General features: G+C 45.7%; 1 protein-coding gene across 1 annotated transcript in view; it reads left to right on the plus strand.

Moving 5' to 3' along the window:
• The window catches only part of CDS2 (CDP-diacylglycerol synthase 2), a 58,466-nt gene that overhangs the window by 25,913 nt on the left and 14,028 nt on the right, over nt 1-18,525 (plus strand). Inside the window, exon 2 of the mRNA XM_088470870.1 lies at nt 15,656-15,801. Coding sequence (XP_088326996.1) covers nt 15,656-15,801 — 146 coding nt within the window. The remainder of the gene's footprint in view (nt 1-15,655; nt 15,802-18,525) is intronic.

Below are 18,525 nucleotides of genomic sequence, written 5' to 3' on the forward strand. Positions count from 1 at the left end.
AAGCGGATGTGGACGACATATCTTTCAGATATATTGCATCTGCAGTACAGCCCTGCCAATGCAATATAGCTGTCAAAGATGACTTTGACAGATATATTGTGTGCACAAACTACCAGATGAACTAAATGCTATATCCCTTGTCGGCTGTACCAACAATAGTGTGTACCCAGCATTAGTGTATGTGTATTTGTGTGTGTACATGTGTGTGTTTGGTATGTACTTGTGAGTGTACATCTATCTACCTATATATTTATCAAATGAAAGTCCAACATATGATTCATTAAGGACCATCCCCTTCATTAATTTCAACTTGTACCTATATTACTGCTCTGTAGAATTTTTACTTTTGTATACTACAAGAAAGTTGCTAATTGAATTGCACCTCTAAACAAATCCTAAAACCTGCTTTTATTAGGGATGTGCAGGCTCGCATTCGTTCGGATTTTCCCGCCAAAAATTGGGGTCTCAGAAAGAGGCAAAACGTCATCTTTCATGGACTCCAGGAATGATGATGTTTGTCCATGAAAGATGACGTTTTGCCTCTTTCTGAGACCCGATTTTTGGCGGGAAAATCCAAACTAATCCGAGCCTGCACATCCCTAGCTTTTATTATCAGTAGTAGTAATGTTATTAATTATAAAAGCAGATATCCTATTAGCCTTTGTTGTGTAAATGATAATAAAAGCAGAAGTTCCATACATTTGCCATCTACAACTCTGAAGGAGTTTCCAGTAATACAATGGCGATAACTAATCAATGAGAATACCAGCATCTGATTGCATGTATCACTTTTATAGTAATGTATTTTTAATCTGAGAGTGAAACCCAGGTATCCTGAACCTTTTGTTGACATGTGTGATCACTGGTGATTGATTAGTGAGTTTTAAGCTGAATCTCCAGGACAAATTGGTAGATAGATACAGGCCAAATAACACTAAGGGGCATTTCCAATTGGGTGCGAAGTTTAGCGTGGTAAAAGACCTTGCACCCAATTTTGGATTACCGTGGGTATACGCGCTCTCGATACCCACGGTATCCAATTTAAAAAAAAAAGGAGTTGCTGGGGTTTCAGAGCTGAAAACCACGCGCTGCGTTAACAAAAAAAATTACACTTACCTGACCAGGGGTCTCTGCGGCTCCTGGTGGCCTCACCTCCATCTTGTCACTGGGGCGGGGTCTGCTGGGAGGCGCAAAGGCTGCTGGGAGTTGTAGTTCTCCCAGCGCCCTTTACGGGACACACACACACACACTCATACACACTTGCAAATACTCACAAACACACTCAAATACCCTCCCGACGCTGAAGGAAGAAAATACAGCTTCGGAAGGTGAGTGATTAAGGACTAGGCTAATTGAAAACTTCCAATAGCTTAATTAGTCTTCAGGGGGGGTACAGCGGGGGTCCCAGAGCAAGTCCCCTGATTTTTCATAAAATTAACTATTTTAGGAAAAATCAGACTTGCTCTGGAGGTGCGAGAAAAATGACGCAGTGATTTATAAAGAAATCACCGCGTCCCATGAATAGCAATACCCTGCGCCGCAGGGCTTTTTCATTTTCACGCACACAATTGGATATACCCCTAAGACATCGGTGCTGCCATGCGGATGTGTCTGTAGATGCAGTGCTGCTGTAAGGATGGGACACTGGTTGAAGATTATTTATTTCTAGAACAACTTAATCTGCATGAAAATAAAACATACAGTATTTTGCATTGAATAGAGGCAGAGTGGGGAGAGTATTGGCAGGAAATGGGCTTCGCTCCTGCTGAAGTCCAGCTGCTGGGACGCTAGTCATGTGCTTTGGGATAACAGCAATCACGACTCCTTGCCTACTTTGTGTGAGCGTCCATTGTATCCCTCCTGGACTGTAATATCCTCCTCCTAAAGCAGATGGCAAGTTCTCTAGAGACTGTTGCTGTGTTAATTAGTAATCTCAATTAGAGGTTTGGCTTTCATGGCTAATGACCTACGCTAGCTTCCTTAGTCACGGTAATGATCTGTAATTAGTGATGTCACTGTGAGGCAGAAGCGTCAGGAAGTACATTGTGTGACAGAGAAAAGGAACGAGCAGTAATTCCATGTATTTATAAAGGAACCCTCCTTACTTCACCACAGTCTGCTGATCCAGGACTATAGTGATGTCACTGGGCCATGACATGTAGCACCGCATTTACCTAGCAAATGTGACACAGACTACAGATAGTGCCAACCTGTTGTATAATAGAAGTAGGGGGACAGAACCATTTTTATATAATGTTATTTGGAATTCTATTTTCTTCCATTGCTCACCTTTCATTCCCCCCTTACCTCCATTCTGTGTCACACCCGTTATATTGGACTGTTAGTTAATCTCTGCCATAGACATTTGTGGGTTGTTGCTGAGATTTAAGGTAAAATGGGGTTGGATACAGGATCCCGACAGACAAAATCCCGACAGATTAAAGCTGGGTTTGCATTAGATGATTTTTCGAATTATAGTTTTCCGATGGATCGGAATGACTAAACGTTCAAATCGTCCAGTGTGTGCGCACTAGGCACTCTCCCCCTATCAGCGTCCGGCGCATCTTCAAATCTGATGGTATCTTCAACGATTTTCCGCAAATCGTGCAGTGTGTATGCACTACCGGACGACCAGGCGTCTGTAGTTAACTAATGTCCAAACGACGAACGATATATTGTTCGGTTGTTTAAAGGATTGCATAGTGTGTACTCATTTGTCCGGGGGATATCTGGATGACCATCGTATCATTTGCACATCCTCTATGTGTACCCTTCTATCCCTTACACTAACCCTCCCCCTAGTGCCTAACCCTATCCCTAACAATAACCCGAAGCCTCCCCCTAACCCTAATACTTACTACCACAACTTGTCGGTATTCTGACTGTCAGGATGCCAACTACATCCTGGTAAAATGCTGTTTTTTCCTGACAGTAAGATGGTGGTGGGCTCAGAAGGACTATAAGCCAGTGTCTAGTACATGGGAGGCATCAGGGAAGTTGTTGTCATAGCAGCATGACAGCTGGGTTATTTCCCCTGGAAACTTCCAAGGCCAAAATACACCCACAGGAATCAGTAAGTACATGTTCCGAGTAAGCATATAGTAAGGTATAAAATGTGACTGTTGCTTATATTCATAGCAAGGTAGGTGGCAATTAATCCTGTTACACCTTTCATTTGCTTGTGTTTAATAAGGTAGTGTCATCATTGAAGGATAAAGCATCAGTATTGAGTGGCAGTGACTTTATCCAGCTGTACCTGACTCTCTGTAAATGTCATGAAAAAGTAGCTTAAAAAAATAAAATACAAAAAATTACTGTGACTAGCTATGGGAAGCAATTTGGTAATCACCCTTTCCATTAGTTTGTGTCTTCAGACTGCTATTAATGATTGACAGTTCTTTAGATTTTGTACAGTGTCATGTGTACCATGGCAACAGTCACATGGCACACAATGTACTAAGCAGAGAGGAATACCCTCTGAGCTCTGTTTTCACTGTGACATCTTCCCCCTACTTCTCCCCACTCTGCATTATATCATGCTGATAATGGGCCTTATTCAGAGTCCATCTTAAAAGCAATTTGAGACTTTTTCTGTGTATCTGCAAATGTATTTTTGTCTAAAGTCTGACTTGAGACTCTCTATGAATAAGGAGCATAGACCCGGGCTGGAAATGGCGTGGAATCATGGGAAGTGAGCGTTTAATGCGACCGCAGAGGGCATGCAGTTGCAACAAAATTACATTAAGGACTATATTCACAATTTGACACTAACATGGTTGCTGAGGAGTCTCATGCGCAGCCTCCTGAATGGGTCTGACTGATTAGCTCTGACCCTGATGTACAGTCAGGTGCATAAATATTGGGACATTGACATAATTTTCATTTCTACTTCAGGGTCCATAGGGTATCCACAGGATACCTTGGGGTATAGGTGTGACGTCAGTCGCAGGGCACCAAAGAGTTAAGCTTTCAGCCTCCCAGGATGCACTAGGTCCCCCTCCTATACCCCGCCCCCGGGCCAAGGCACCTCAGTTTAGTTTGGTGCCCGGCCGGAGTCGGGTGCACCTGTTGGAGTGGGGGCTAGAAGAGCCCCTGAAGCTTTTTCTTCATGCAGCTGTGGCTGCACATCTGGATGAACAGCATGGACAGTCAGTCCTGACGTCCATGCTGTCTTCCCTACACCCCGCCGGTACCAGAACGCCGGTACTGATCCGGGGATGCTGGTGGGCGTCTGGGGTCACAGCTAGCGGTGACCCCAGATGCTCCGGACCATGGCCGGATTCAAGGGGGACAGAGGTAAGCAGCGGGGTCCCGCGGTGGGTCCCCGCTGATCACATGGTCCTAAGTCCCCAGGCAGGGGGCTCCCTGGGGACTGGCTGCAGCGTGGAGCCAGGCGACCAACCTGCGCTTCCACTACCCCCTGGGACAGCGGACCGCAGCAGAGCGGTAGCGCTGCGGCGTCCCAGGGGTTAAATGCATGCCAGGGGAGCGCGCCTTCCCTGTCTCACAGCCGGCGCCTCCCCCGCTGCACACAGCCCTCTCTGCACTGTGCTGACTGGTCCTGTGTCAGCGCTCCTCCCCCAGGCCAGCTTCTCTCTGCTCCTCGGCGGCCATCTTCTCTGCAACGCATGGTGAACGCTGCTGGAAGTCTGGAAGGAAGCATCGTGGTCTGGGTCCCCCCGCATACCTCTCCTCCGCTGTGGCTCAGGTCTGTGTATGCAGCGCTGTGTCCTACCAGGCCCTGTGTCTGTGTAGTTGAGTGATCAGCGCTGTTAGTGCAGGAATTGTTATTTCTCTGCATTGTATGTGACTGTGCTAGCGCTGCCTGTAACTATTCTTCTCTAAACTGTCAGCTTTATTACTGTCCCTGTTCTTTCTGCTAAAGCCCTTGCGGTGCGGTGCTGCAGGGTGGTCTCTCGCCTATTTAATACTTAATTGGTGAGAGAGGTCACATACGTGGTGCCATCATGTCTGAAAGTGATTTTCCCCTCCGGCTACAGTGTACCACGTGCAAAGTACCGTTAGCGGAGGGGGAGGGTAGCGCGGAGGGCCTTTGCCGGCAGTGTTTGTCCATGGCGCGGCCTATTACGGTTACAGCACCGGTACAGGAGCCACCCTGGGCTTGTTTCGCTCAGGCGTTAACAGCTTTAGTGGGCCAGTTAGCTCCGCAGCCCGCGTTTACTCCGATGGGTTTGTCCCAGCAGTCTGTGGTGTCGTCACCCATGCAGGGGTTCCCACGACAATTGGTGGTACCCCACAGTCTCCCTATTTCCCCGCTCCCGGGTTCTCAGGAGCCAGCGTGGGTTAACGGCGGTCCGCACAGCCTTGGTGATTGAGGACGAAGTTCCCCCAGCGGCTAAATCTAAGTATGCCTTTTTCAAAGATGTGAAGGGCGATGCCACAGTCTTTCCTCTTTCGGGTCAGTTGGTGGACCATTTAGAGGAGGCGTGGAAACAACCTGGCAAAAGATACCAGCCGCAGAGACGCCTGGCGGTGGCTTATCCGTTCGCGGATAATTATTTTGCTAAGTGTGAATCCCCTCCACAGGTGGATTCTCACGTGACCCGTCTTGTCCGTAGTGCCACATTGCCGATGCCATCCATGTCCTCCCTTAAGGATGCTACGGACCGCAAGGTAGAAATCTGCCTGAAGTCCGCTTATTCCCTTGCAGGGGGGGCAGCACGGCTGGCTATGGCCATTTGCTGGGTTGCCAGAGCGATGGAGCGCTGGGCGGATTCATTAGAGGCTTCTTTTGAATCCGACTGTCCGGCCGAACAAGCGGAGTTGATTGGCAATCTCCGTGATTCGGCCACCTACATCAACGAGGCGGCTCTAGACATTAGTACTCTGGTGTCTAGAATTTCTTCAGCAGCGGTAGCTGCTCGTCGTACCTTGTGGCTGCGATCCTGGAAGGCGGACGCAGATCCAAGAAAGGTCTGGAAGCGTTGCCGTTTACCGGAGAAGTTCTCTTCGGTCCGGATCTGGATAAGATTGTGGCCACGCTGGCGGCAGCCAAATCTGCTTGTCGGCCGCTGCTCCTTCTGGTTCTGGACCATCGTCCTTTCGGTCATCTAGGGCCCAGGGCAGGCCCAAACCACAGTCGTTTCCTCGACAGGCTGGCCCTAAGAAATCGGTCAAGCCCCGGAAACAGGCATGGAGTACCAGACGTCCGGCCCCCAAGCCAGATGACAAGCCTGCGGCCTGACGGTCCGGGTCTCCCCTTGGGGGATCCCAGGGTGGGAGGCCGCCTGCTGCAGTTCTCCCGGTGTTGGTCGTTCACTACGACAGACACTTGGGTTCTGGAGGTGGTCTCTCACGGGTACGCCCTCTCCTTCCGGCACAGACCCCCGGCTCGATTCTTCACCACGGGTCTACCATCAGACCGGAACAAGGCTACGGAGCTGCGGAAGGTATTGCACACTATGCTCCAGGCTGGAGTTATAGTGCCTGTTCCATTCTCCCAGAGGGGCCAGGGTTTCTATTCAAATCTATTTTTGGTACAGAAACCCAATGGGTCATATCGTCCGATTCTCAACCTCAAAGCACTCAACAAGTCTTTGCGGGTCCCGAAGTTTCGGATGGAGACCCTACGGTCCATCATTCTGGCGCTGGAACCTGGGGACTACATGGTGTCATTGGACATACAGGACGCTATGGCGGTCATGGCGGCTTCTCTGCGGCTGCAAGGAGTCCGCATGTTGCCGTACTTGGACGACCTGTTATTGGTGGCAGGATCTCCAGAGCTCCTGTTACACCACTTGGACCTGACCATTGCACTGCTGCAACGGCACGGCTGGCTAATCAACTGGCAGAAGTCCACTCTAATCCCGTCTCGGAGGATTCTGCATCTTGGAGCCTTATTGGACTCGGGACAGCAAAGGATCTTCGTGACGGAGGACAAGATCTCTGCTTTACAGTCAAGGGTGCGCAGTTGTCTGCACAGCCGCCGGGTGTCCTTACACTCGGCGATGAGGTTACTGGGCTCCATGGTGTCGGTGTTCGACATGGTGGAATACGCCCAGTTTCACTCTAGACCTCTGCAGCACCTGATCCTGTCCAAGTGGAACGGGCTGCCTCAATCTCTGAAGTTCCAGACGATTGTGCTCACCCCGGAGGTTCGCCTGTCCCTTGCGTGGTGGTTAAAGACGACCCACCTCAACAAGGGACGTCCGTTCTGGGTTCCAAATTGGGTCCTGTTGACAACGGACGCCAGTCTTCGGGGCTGGGGAGCAGTTTCGGGTCCACACTTGTTCCAGGGCAGGTGGACACCGACAGAAGCGGAGCTTCCAATAAATATCTTGGAACTCCGTGCGGTCTTCAATGCTCTCCTGCAGGCACAGCGGTTTCTCCAGGGTCACCCGGTGCAGGTCCAGTCGGACAATGCTACCACCGTGGCCTACATAAACAGGCAAGGAGGAACTCGCAGTCGGGCGGCTCTCGTAGAGGTCTCTCGGATCCTGGTTTGGGCGGAGCGCAATCTTCCGGCCATATCAGCGGTCTTCATCCCGGGAGTGCTAAATTGGGAGGCGGACTTTCTAAGTCGCCAGGACGTTCATCCAGGGGAATGGTCCCTGCACCCGGACGTTTTTCAACTACTGGTGGACAGGTGGGGTCTTCCAGAAATCGACCTCATGGCGTCCCGGCACAACAACAAGTTGCCGGTGTACGGGTCTCGCACAAGAGACGAAGGGGCGTCTCTGGTGGATGCTCTGTCCGTCCGGTGGACGTTCAGGTTCGCATACCTGTTCCCTCCGGTCTCCCTTCTTCCACGGGTAATCCGGAAATTCAAACAGGAAGGAGGGACGCTCCTGTTGATAGCTCCCGCGTGGCCCAGACGGCACTGGTTCTCAGACCTTCAGGGTCTGTCCGTGGACAGTCCTCTGCGGTTGCCGCTACGACCGGACCTTCTGTCTCAGGGTCCTTGTCTTCACCCGGACCTGACTCGGCTGTCTTTGGCGGCGTGGCTGTTGAGACGGCCATGCTGAGGTCCTGGGGGTTTGCCAGCTCTGTGGTGCGTACCATGTTACGAGCTCGGAAACCGTCTTCCGCGAGGATATACCATCGCGTGTGGCATACGTTCTTCCAGTGGTGTCGACCGAGAGGTTATGCACCGCGGGAGTTTCGTCTGTCTCGGATTCTCGCCTTCCTGCAAGCGGGACTAGATCATGGGCTTCGCCTTGCTTCTTTGAAGGTACAGGTTTCGGCCCTATCTGTCTGGTTTCACCGTAGGATTGCTACAATCCCGATGTGCGCACCTTTATGCAAGGTGTTCTCCGTATTCAGCCGCCCTTTGTTCCACCTGTGGCGCCTTGGGATTTGGCTGTGGTCCTGAGGGCTCTCCAAGGACCGCCGTTTGAACCACTGGGCTCAGTGGATATTAAATGGCTAAAAGCTAAGACTGTTTTCCTTCTGGCCGTTGCTTCAGCCAGACGTGTTTCTGAGTTAGGGGCTCTTTCTTGTAGACCCCCTTTCTTGGTTTTTCATGGGAACAGGGCAGTGCTCCGCACTCGGCCCGAGTTTCTTCCCAAAGTTGTTTCCCAGTTTCATGTTAACGAGGAAATAGTTGTTCCGGCCTTTAACTCACCGGGTCTTTCCGTGGGTGAGGCCTCTTTGGATGTTGTGCGGGCCTTAAGGACTTATGTTGACCGCACTTCTTTGTTTAGGAAGTCGGACGCTTTGTTGTCCTCTATGGCTTCTGTAAAAAGGGTTGGCCTGCTTGAAAGCAAACTTTGGCAGCCTGGATCCGTATGGCTATTTCTGAAGCTTATCTTCATGAAGGCCTACCGGTCCCTCCTTCTCTGAAGGCTCATTCCACTAGGTCTGTGGGTCCTTCGTGGGCAGCTCGACGTGGTGCCTCGGCAGTTCAGATCTGCAAGGCTGCTACGTGGTCTTCTGTCCATACCTTCGTGAGGTATTACAGGTTTGACACCTTCGCCTCTCAGGATGCTTCCTTCGGGCGGCGGATTCTCCTTTCTGCACAGGAGCGTCCCCACCCTTAAAGGATACTGCTTTGGGACATCCCCAAGGTATCCTGTGGATACCCTATGGACCCTGAAGTAGAAAATATGAGATATGGTAAGAACTTACCCTTGTTATCTCTATTTCTACGAAGTCCATAGGGTTCCATAGGACTCCCGCCCTGTCGCACCTGTGCTGCAGATGGGCTTTGCTCTGGTCACCGGTTTTCCGTCTCCCTCTGGTGAGAATGTGATTCTTGTATGTGTCCAGATCTTTGTTCTCTCTCTTCCTTCTCCTCCTCCGGCCTATGGCTTGGTAACTAACTGAGGTGCCTTGGCCCGGGGGCGGGGTATAGGAGGGGGACCTAGTGCATCCTGGGAGGCTGAAAGCTTAACTCTTTGGTGCCCTGCGACTGACGTCACACCTATACCCCAAGGTATCCTGTGGAACCCTATGGACTTCGTAGAAATAGAGATAACAAGGGTAAGTTCTTACCATATCTCATATTATTTTGGCCTCTATTCACCACCACAATGGCTTTGAAATGAAACAAACAAGATGTGCTTTACCTGCAGACTTTCAGATGTAAATTGAGGGTAATTACATCCAAATCAGGTGAACGGTGTAGGAATTACAACGGTTTCTATATGTGCCTCACACTTTTTAAGGGGCCAAAAGTAATGGGACTATCAACTCAAAAGCTATTTCATGGACAGGTGTGGACTACTCCCTCATTATTTCATTATCAATTAAGCAGGTAAAAGGTCTGGAGTTGATTCTAGGTGTGACATTTGGAATCAGTTGCTGTCGACTCTCAATATGAGATCCAAAGAGCTGTCACTATCAGTGAAGCAAGCCATCATTAGGCTGAAAAATCAAAACAAACCCATCAGAGAGATAGCAAAAACATTAGGTGTGGCCAAACCAACTGTTTGGAACATTCTTAAAAAGAAAGAACGTACCGGAGAGCTCAGCAACACCAAAAGACCTGGAAGACCATGGAAAACAACTGTGGTGGATGTCAGAATAATTATTTCCCTGGTGAAGAAAAACCCTTTAACAACAGTTGGCCAAATCAAGAACACTCTTCAGGAGGTAGATGTATATGTGTCAAAGTCAACAATCAAGAGAAGACTTCACAAGAGTGAATATAGAGGGTTCACCACAAGATGTAAACCAACCATTGGTGAGCCTCAAAAACAGGAAGACCAGATTAGAGTTTGCCAAACAACATCTAAAAAAGCCATTACAGTTCTGGAACAACATCCTATGGACAGATGAGATAAAGATCAACTTGTACCAGAGTGATGAGAAGAGTATGGAGAAAGAAAGGAACTGCTCTTGATTCAAAACATACCACCTCATCAGTGAAGCATGGTGGTGGTAGTGTCATGGCGTGGGCATGTATGGCTGCCAATGGAACTGGTTCCCTTGTATTTATTGATGATGTGACTGCTGACAAAAGCAGCAGAATGAATTCTGAAGTGTTTCGGGCAATATTATATGCTCATATTCAGTCAAATGCTTCAGAACTCATTGGACGGCGCTTCACAGTGCAGATGGACAATGCCCAGAAGCATACTGCAAAAGCAACCAAAGAGTTTTTTAAGGCTAAAAAGTGGAATGTTATGCAATGGCCAAGTCAATCCCCTGACCTGAATCCGATTGAGCATGCATTTCACTTGATAAAGACAAAACTGAAGGGAAAATGCCCCAAGAACAAGCAGGAACTGAAGACATTTGCAGTAGAGGCCTGGCAGAACATCACCAGGGATGAAACCCAGCATCTGGTGATGTCTTTGCTTTCTAGACTTCAGGCTGTAATTGCCTGCAAAGAATTTGCAACAAAGTATTAAAAAGAGAAAGTTAGATTTAGGATTGTTTAGTTTGTCCCATTACTTTTGGCCGCTTAAAAAGTGGGAGGCACATAAAGAAACCGTTGTAATTCCTACACCGTTCACCTGATCTGGATGTAATCACCCTCAAATTAAATCGGAAAGTCTGCAGTTAAAGCACATCTTGTTTGTTTAATTTCAAAGCCATTGTGGTGGTGAATAGAGGCCAAAATATGAAAATTCTGTCAATGTCCCAATATTTATGCACCTGACTGTAAGTATACACTTGATAGAAATGACTACTGAGCTGCTAATGGCAACTACGTCCAGTTGGTCGCAAGTGTTAAAAACACATCCATTTATTAACATACAGCCATGGCCAAAAGTTTTGAGAATGACACAAGTATTGGTTTTCACAAAGTTTGCGGCTTCAGTGTTTTTAGACCTTTTTGTCAGATGTTACTATGGTATACTGAAGTAAAATTACAAGTATTTCATAAGTGTCAAAGGCTTTTATTGACAATTACATTGTTTATGCAAAGAGTCAATATTTGCAGTGTTGACCTTTCTTTTTCAAGACCTCTGCAATTCGCCCTGGCATGCTGTCAATCAAATGTCAGAATTTGTGGGTTTTTGTTTGTCCACCCGCCTCTTGAGGATTGACCACAAGTTCTCAATGGGATTACGGTCTGGGGAGTTTCCTGGCCATGGACCCAAAATTTCGATGTTTTGTTTTCCGAGCCACTTAGTTATCACTTTTGCACAAGGTGCTCCATCATGCTGGAAAAGGTATTGTTCGTCACTAAACTGTTCTTGGATAGTTAGGAGAAGTTGCTCTTGGAGGATGTTTTGGTACCATTCTTTATTCATGGCTGTGTTCTTAGGCAAAATTGTGAATGATGCCACTCCCTTGGCTGAGAAGCAACCCCACACATGAATGGTCTCGGGATGCTTTACTGTTGGCATGACACAGGACTGATGGTAGCGCTCACCTTTCCTTCTCCGGGCAAGTGTTTTTCCAGATGCCCCAAACAATCTGAAAGGGGATTCATCAGCGAAAATAACTTTACCCCAGTCCTCAGCAGTTATAATCCCTGTACCTTTTGCAAATATCAGTATTTCCCTGTTGTTTTTCCTGGATAGAAGTGGCTTCTTTGCTGCCCTTCTTGACACCAGGCCATCCTCCAAAAGTCTACGCAACACTGTGCGTGAAGATGCACTCACACCTGCCTGCTGCCATTCCTGAGCAAGCTTTGCACTGGTGGTGGCCTGATTCTGCAGCTGAATCAACTTTAGGAGATGGTCCTAGCGCTTGCTGGGTGTTCTTGGGTGCCATGAAGCCTTCTTCACAACTATTGAACCTCTCTTGATGATTTGATAAATGGTTGATTTAGGTGCTATCTTACTAGCAGCAATATCCTTTCCTGTGAAGCCCTTTTTGTGCAAACCAAGGAAGAAAAATTATTTCAAGCTCCACCCTCCTTTTAAAGCTTCCAGTCTGCTGTTCTAACTCAATTAGCATGAACAAGTGATCTCCAGCCTTGTCCTCGTTAACACTCTCACCTGTGTTAAGGAGAGAATCACAGACATGTCAGCTGGTCTTTTTGTGGCAGGGCTGAAATGCAGTGGAAATGTTGCTTTTGGGATTAAGTTCATTGTCATGGCAAAGAGGAACTTTGCAATTAATTGCAATTCATCTGATCACTCTTCATGACATTCTGGAATATGTGCAAATTGGCATCATAAAAATTGAAGCAGCAGACTTTGTGAAAACCAATACTTGTGTCTCAACTTTTGGCCATGGCTGTACATGAAAATAGCAGGAGCAGCCATTACTAAGTTACGTTACACTGCAAGGTATCCTTGTTTACAGCAATTAAGATGGGTTCATGCAATTGGGTAAGGGGAAGCATACACATTATATATTTATAAGTGTTGAAATGAAAAATAAAGCTATATATATAGTGTATATGTGTGTGTGTATATATATATATATATATATATATATATATAATTTGCCATTTGGTTATGTATTTTATGTATTAGCTGTACATTATGGTTAATTCTATTGTGTGCTGTGAATTTTAGCATTTTCTGTATTGTTCATTATCCATGCCTCAGGTCACAATCCAGTCTCATCTCTACTAAGTACAGCAATACAGGAACTTGCAGCCAGTAGGTGAGAGTGGCAGTTGAAGATTAGCAGATGTAACTGGCTGTGGATAAGTTGCAGAGATGCAACTTTTTTAAGAAAAATCACAAATTGTGATTCATTTTCAAACTGATTCTGAGTGAGGCTCAGTGTATGAATCCTGTATTTGTGTTTCAGACTGGCTGCTAAGCAACGTGTTTATAGTCAGCTTTGTGCACTCTGACATCCTCCTCCTCCTTCTCCCCCTATGCCTTCACATGATACGCTGTGACAGTTGAATAAATAGTAATAGATTACAAATTATACATTTGTGAAATACATCTTTAAGTATATTGGGTAATATATTGACTCAGCACAGCAGAAACTTTTAAACAAAGCAAGAGACTAATTCAAGGAGGTACATGAAGATCAGTCAGTTGGATTGGTCTAAAGTGGTAGCTAAATGGAGATTGATGTGTCCTTCCCTCCTCCTACACCTCAGCCAGAAGTGCACTTCTAGTATGTGGAAGGGTCTGAAGGACCGGCTGGCATGGGTAGAATGAGACACCCACTGCTTCTTAATAACGCCCAGCAAAGGATTTCCTGGGGTTATAGGTGCTTGAGCTGCCAAGACTTTTGGTAAAAGTCAGAATCCGTACGGAGAGTCTGAGCTGACCGGAGAGGGACAGGAAAGCTGCAACGGCACAGTGTTTTTAGGCCGCAGAAGAGAGTAGTAGAGGGAGACCGATCAAAGAATAGAGGAAAAATAGCAGGAGGGTTCAGAAAGGAACATATTGAATACTTCCTCCCTTTATCACCATTAGAGGTGATAAAGAGAGGAAGCACATAATGGGAACCAGTGAAAGGAAGAGTGACCGAGGGAGTGAAATGTAAGGAAAACTTAGCGAGTACTAATCAGGCTAAAGAAGGGGAGAGAGGTCAGAGACTAGAGATTAGATTAGGAAGAGTTTAGAGGGAGAGCTATTGCCAGAGGCAGGAATATAGCAGCGTAGAGGAATAGGTGCTAGAGGGTGACAGGATACCTGCGGGGATAGGACAGCTGTCAGGGACAGAGCTAATGAGGACAGATGGGATAAAGAGGACAGATACTGGGAGGATGGTGGGAGAAAGCTAGCACAAGGATAGTCATAGTGGAGGATAAATTGAGGTAATTCCTTGCTGATGAAAGGACTATATATAGAGAAAGATATGATGGCGTTTGGGCAGGAAGACCTCCATGATCCCTTAAAGACTACAAGGAGCATCGCTAACAGAATTCACAAATAAAGAACACAGTAACCCCAGGGGCATCGAACACACGTTTTTCATGTCCTGTCCAAGTGCAGATTACCAGCCCCACGCTCCTACTGAGTCACTGCACTGTACAAGGAGGTGGACTGACCCAAATCCACAGTCGTGCAATGACTACATGGCCACAGAACTCTGCAAGGAACAGTGACATTACACCTACAGAACTTGGAACTTAATATAATGTTACCATTAATGAATTAGCCTGTGCATAAAGAGTATAGACTGTTACGGTGCAACAGTGGAAACCATGATTGAGAATGTAAGATAGTAGCAATAAGTCTGCAGAAACTTGTTAAGTGACAATTCTAGTAGATATTGAGATTCTCTCTAAAGCTGGGTACACACTAAATGACGTGTGTACCCAGCGATGCGACCGACGAGGACAAAAATTAATTTATTCCATTTTGGAACAAGGCTGTAACATAACAAAATGTGGAAAAAGTGAAGCGTTGTGAATACTTTGCGGATGCACTGTATATCCATGCCTGTTTCTATATGCAAACAGTGGGTGCTAGCCAATACTGGTGCATTAAATAAAGGGTTAAAATGTTTCCATGTTTATATCCTCCCCCTTCCACATTATTCTGCTTACATCATTCAATCCTTGTATAATGTACTAAACCTTTTTTTTTGTCTTGTATGCATCTATTCTTGCACATTTTTTCCCAGGTAGGACTAAATCCCAAGGTTCTACTTAATGATCTTTTGCCCCCCCAAAAATACACCCGTGTCCTCATACAAGTATACATTTTGCGCCATATGGCGTGATTTCCATGCTGTCACTCTTGCCTCAATTTTGCTACGTTGTTTATGTATAGTGTACTAGGTACTTGGGATTGATTTTATTGTTGCAAAGGAATTCTTATAAAATTGCAGACTAAGCATAATGATACACAGCTGGGGTCACTCGTGTCGGACCTGTCTCTTACCTTTTTACACAGAATCCATTCTTTTTCCTCCATTTTGTGTCTTACTTTGCTTATAGTGTACTAGTTACTTAGGATTAGTATTTTTGTAGCAAAGGAATTGGTATAAACTATAAAGTCACAGCTTAAGCATAACGATTAGTGGCGCGATTCACTTGTATCGGACCTGTCTTTATCTTAGATTGTGTATTTTTTTCCGCAATTTTGTGTCTGTTTGTGTATAGCTTACTAGGTACTTAGGATTAGAGTTTTGGTGCCTAAGCAGCGCAGTCAGTGGCGCACTGAACGGGGCTGTATGACCCAATTTGGGGATAGTTGTACAGTATGTGGAAACATCAGTAGTATTCCTTCGCTGTTGTTCCAATGAATTAAATGTATTTTACTGAATACGTTTGTTGCACAAGGTTATCTTATTCCTATGTGCCAGCCTCAGCTTCCTGGACTTGTTTCATGGGGGTTATTGTAAATAGACATATACGTGTTGTTTGTTCCAGGAGATCGAACCTGATGCTAAAATTATTGATGGAGAGACTGCGTCAGACAACGACAGCAGAACGGACACTGCCAGTACTCAGCAAGGCACTCCGACTGATGATACTCCGGAAGTCCTCAACCGGGCCTTGTCCAACATGTCATCCAGGTCATACAACATGCATGTTATGTTCATCCAGTGTTGTGCAATGTACAAACTAAAACACCACTTTGGTTACTTCTACATAACGTCACCCAAAGTATCCATTTCATGGTTGGGTTTCTTTGGCCTACAAGGGTTAAATGTTTATTGTGGTGAGAACATCACTGTTAATGAAATGAGACAAGCGGCTGACTTGTGTTCATTCCCTGACTGCACTGTAAGCAGATTACAGGGAAAGCACTGCAATGCTAAATCCCAGCTGGCATACATACTGATGGTACAGTGATAGGGGGGAAAAGCAATCAAACAGAAAAAAGTGTTTACTTTGTCTTTTTCCTCTCTCATGTTTTTGGCTAAATCTGAGGATTTCTTCCATTCATAACTCGCTTTTTTCTTCTGCTTGTGTTTCATCAGCAATCAATGTAACTGCAATCCACAAGTATCCCCAACAGGTCGTGTTTTCAAGATTTCTGTCTGTGAAAACATGGGATAATTCCTTACCCAGCAAAATGGTAAAATAAATTAGAAAACATGACCTGCTGCCGATTCTTGAGAATTCGATTTGAGAGCCCTTTTTTATAAAGCTATGGTAGCCGTATCTTGCCAAGCATTTAATGCCAATGCGTATTTCAGTGCGAGAGAACGGCAAGATTTTTAAACACGAAGGGCCTGATTCAGAGTTAAGAGCAAATCAAAAAGGCGCATCAAGAAATTGAGCAATTTGCACCTGGGCAAAACATGTAGCACAACTTAAGGGGCAGATTTATGATGTGAAGAGAGATTTAGAGTTAGGAAGGGGCGTCTGCTGGTTTAATTCTAAAATTCTGCATAGAGACAGGTTGATCAGCTTTAACACACCTACTGCTCAAGAAGAAAAGGGCTCACAAATAGTGCAGAAATAGGAAAAGCCAGCCGTAATGATCAAGTAGTAAATAGTACATAAAATCTTCTTTCACCCATTCTCGGAGATTTACATTGCTCCTGTGCTTACCATCCTCAGGGTGACCTGTCCCAAATTAGATATATAGTTGCTGGTATACATATGAGACAGTAAATGCAGATTATATCAAGGTTTCTGCTCTTATAATTAAACATGTCTAGTCTGCTAAAAGAACGGGGTAACTTGAAAGTGCTCCTTCTGTCACTGGATGCCTCTGAGAGCAGCCATCTTTGGAAAAACCGCACCACAAACCTATAAACCGTAAAATAATACAGTGTTATCGGGAATATAGGACGAGCGTGTGCCAATCTTGAGAGCAAAGCGTGCCAGCAATTGGTTATTAATGATTAGTACAGAAGACCTGTTTCTGTTTGGTCAGTTCTCTACCTCTGTGCCGCCTGTAATTTTACACTGTATGCCGAAGCAATGGGCCAACGTTTTCTTCTGTTTGTCCCGTTGGTGTATAGCATTATGTAATATTTTGTCGCTTTATATAAAAAGATGCTGATGATAAGAAGGAAGTCTGTCTCTTGCAAACAACAATTAAATAATGCGGCACCTGGATGCAGCAGCATCGATAATGGTTATATGGCTCTATAATCGGAATCAACCAATGTTTTTTCTTCTGAGCAGTATACATATTACTCAACAAAGCAACTCTATATGTCATATATACAGATGTGTCCTTACTCATCTAGCCTCATTACGCCATGCAGTGCGATACGCCTGGCATGTGAGATCCCCCTGGTCCAGTGACACTCTGCTAGCATCGGGCATTTTTTTTTTGCCGAAAATGCGTCTAATGGCCGTATTAAATTAGCAGCGGAAATGGACGTTTTTTGGCAAAAAAAAAACAGGCGAAAAGTTTTCTCCATCTCAGACCAGGAGAAAAAAAATGCAAAATTCCCTTTTTTGCCTAAAAATGTGGGGATTTCTCTGAGAACCCTTTGGACACCCCCTAATGATAAATTATTTAACTTTTTTTTTGTAAGTTGCGTACTTTGGAGAAAAACTACCGCAAATTTTGGGTGGAAAAAAAAAACACGTTGAAAATTAGTTTTCATTTCTGATTTTTCTGGGGGCGGTATGGATGCGTCAGGTGTTTTAAACATCGCACGCGGTCGCAGCAGGCTTTTTTTTTTAAACGGTTTTTAAAATTGCATACTTGCACTCATTTTAACTTGTCCCCAATTTACGTGGAACAGTAATGCTTTCTATAATTTTCACTGATTTTTTTTTTTTTTCACCCAAAATTTGCGCTGTCGTTTTTCGACAAAGTATGCAACTTACGATTTTTTTTTAGGTCATTTATTATTAGGAGGAGGGATGTCCAAAGGGTCCTGTAAGAACTCCCGACATTTTTAGGCAAAAATAAGGATTTTGCATTTTTTTTATTTTTTTATCCTGGTCTGAGATGGAGAAAACTTTTCGCCTATTTCAGTCTATCCTATGATCGCGGGTGCGATAATATCAGGGGAAAAAATCAGCAAAAATCGGCCGATATTATCGCCGCTAATTGAATTTAGTCCTTCGTGGCAATGCATACATGTGACATCTGTGTGCAACTGAGAATGGAAATGGTACTTGGTGTGGATAAAAGCTGCGGCCTCTGCATCGTAGAGAGACTCCATATACAAGTGTCACATATCAAATTAATCAGCACAGTCTCCTGGTGCGTCCTAGTCACATCACATTGAGAGGAATGTTAGAGGCAGTTTTGGCAAATAAATGCCCAATGCTAGCAAATGCTAACTGGACCAGGCGAGCCAGGAGGGGCTGTTTGGCACGAC

This window comes from Taudactylus pleione, unplaced genomic scaffold (genome assembly GCF_031769625.1).
Source record: "Taudactylus pleione unplaced genomic scaffold, aTauple2 ptg000105l, whole genome shotgun sequence".
NCBI classification, from domain to species: domain Eukaryota; kingdom Metazoa; phylum Chordata; class Amphibia; order Anura; family Myobatrachidae; genus Taudactylus; species Taudactylus pleione.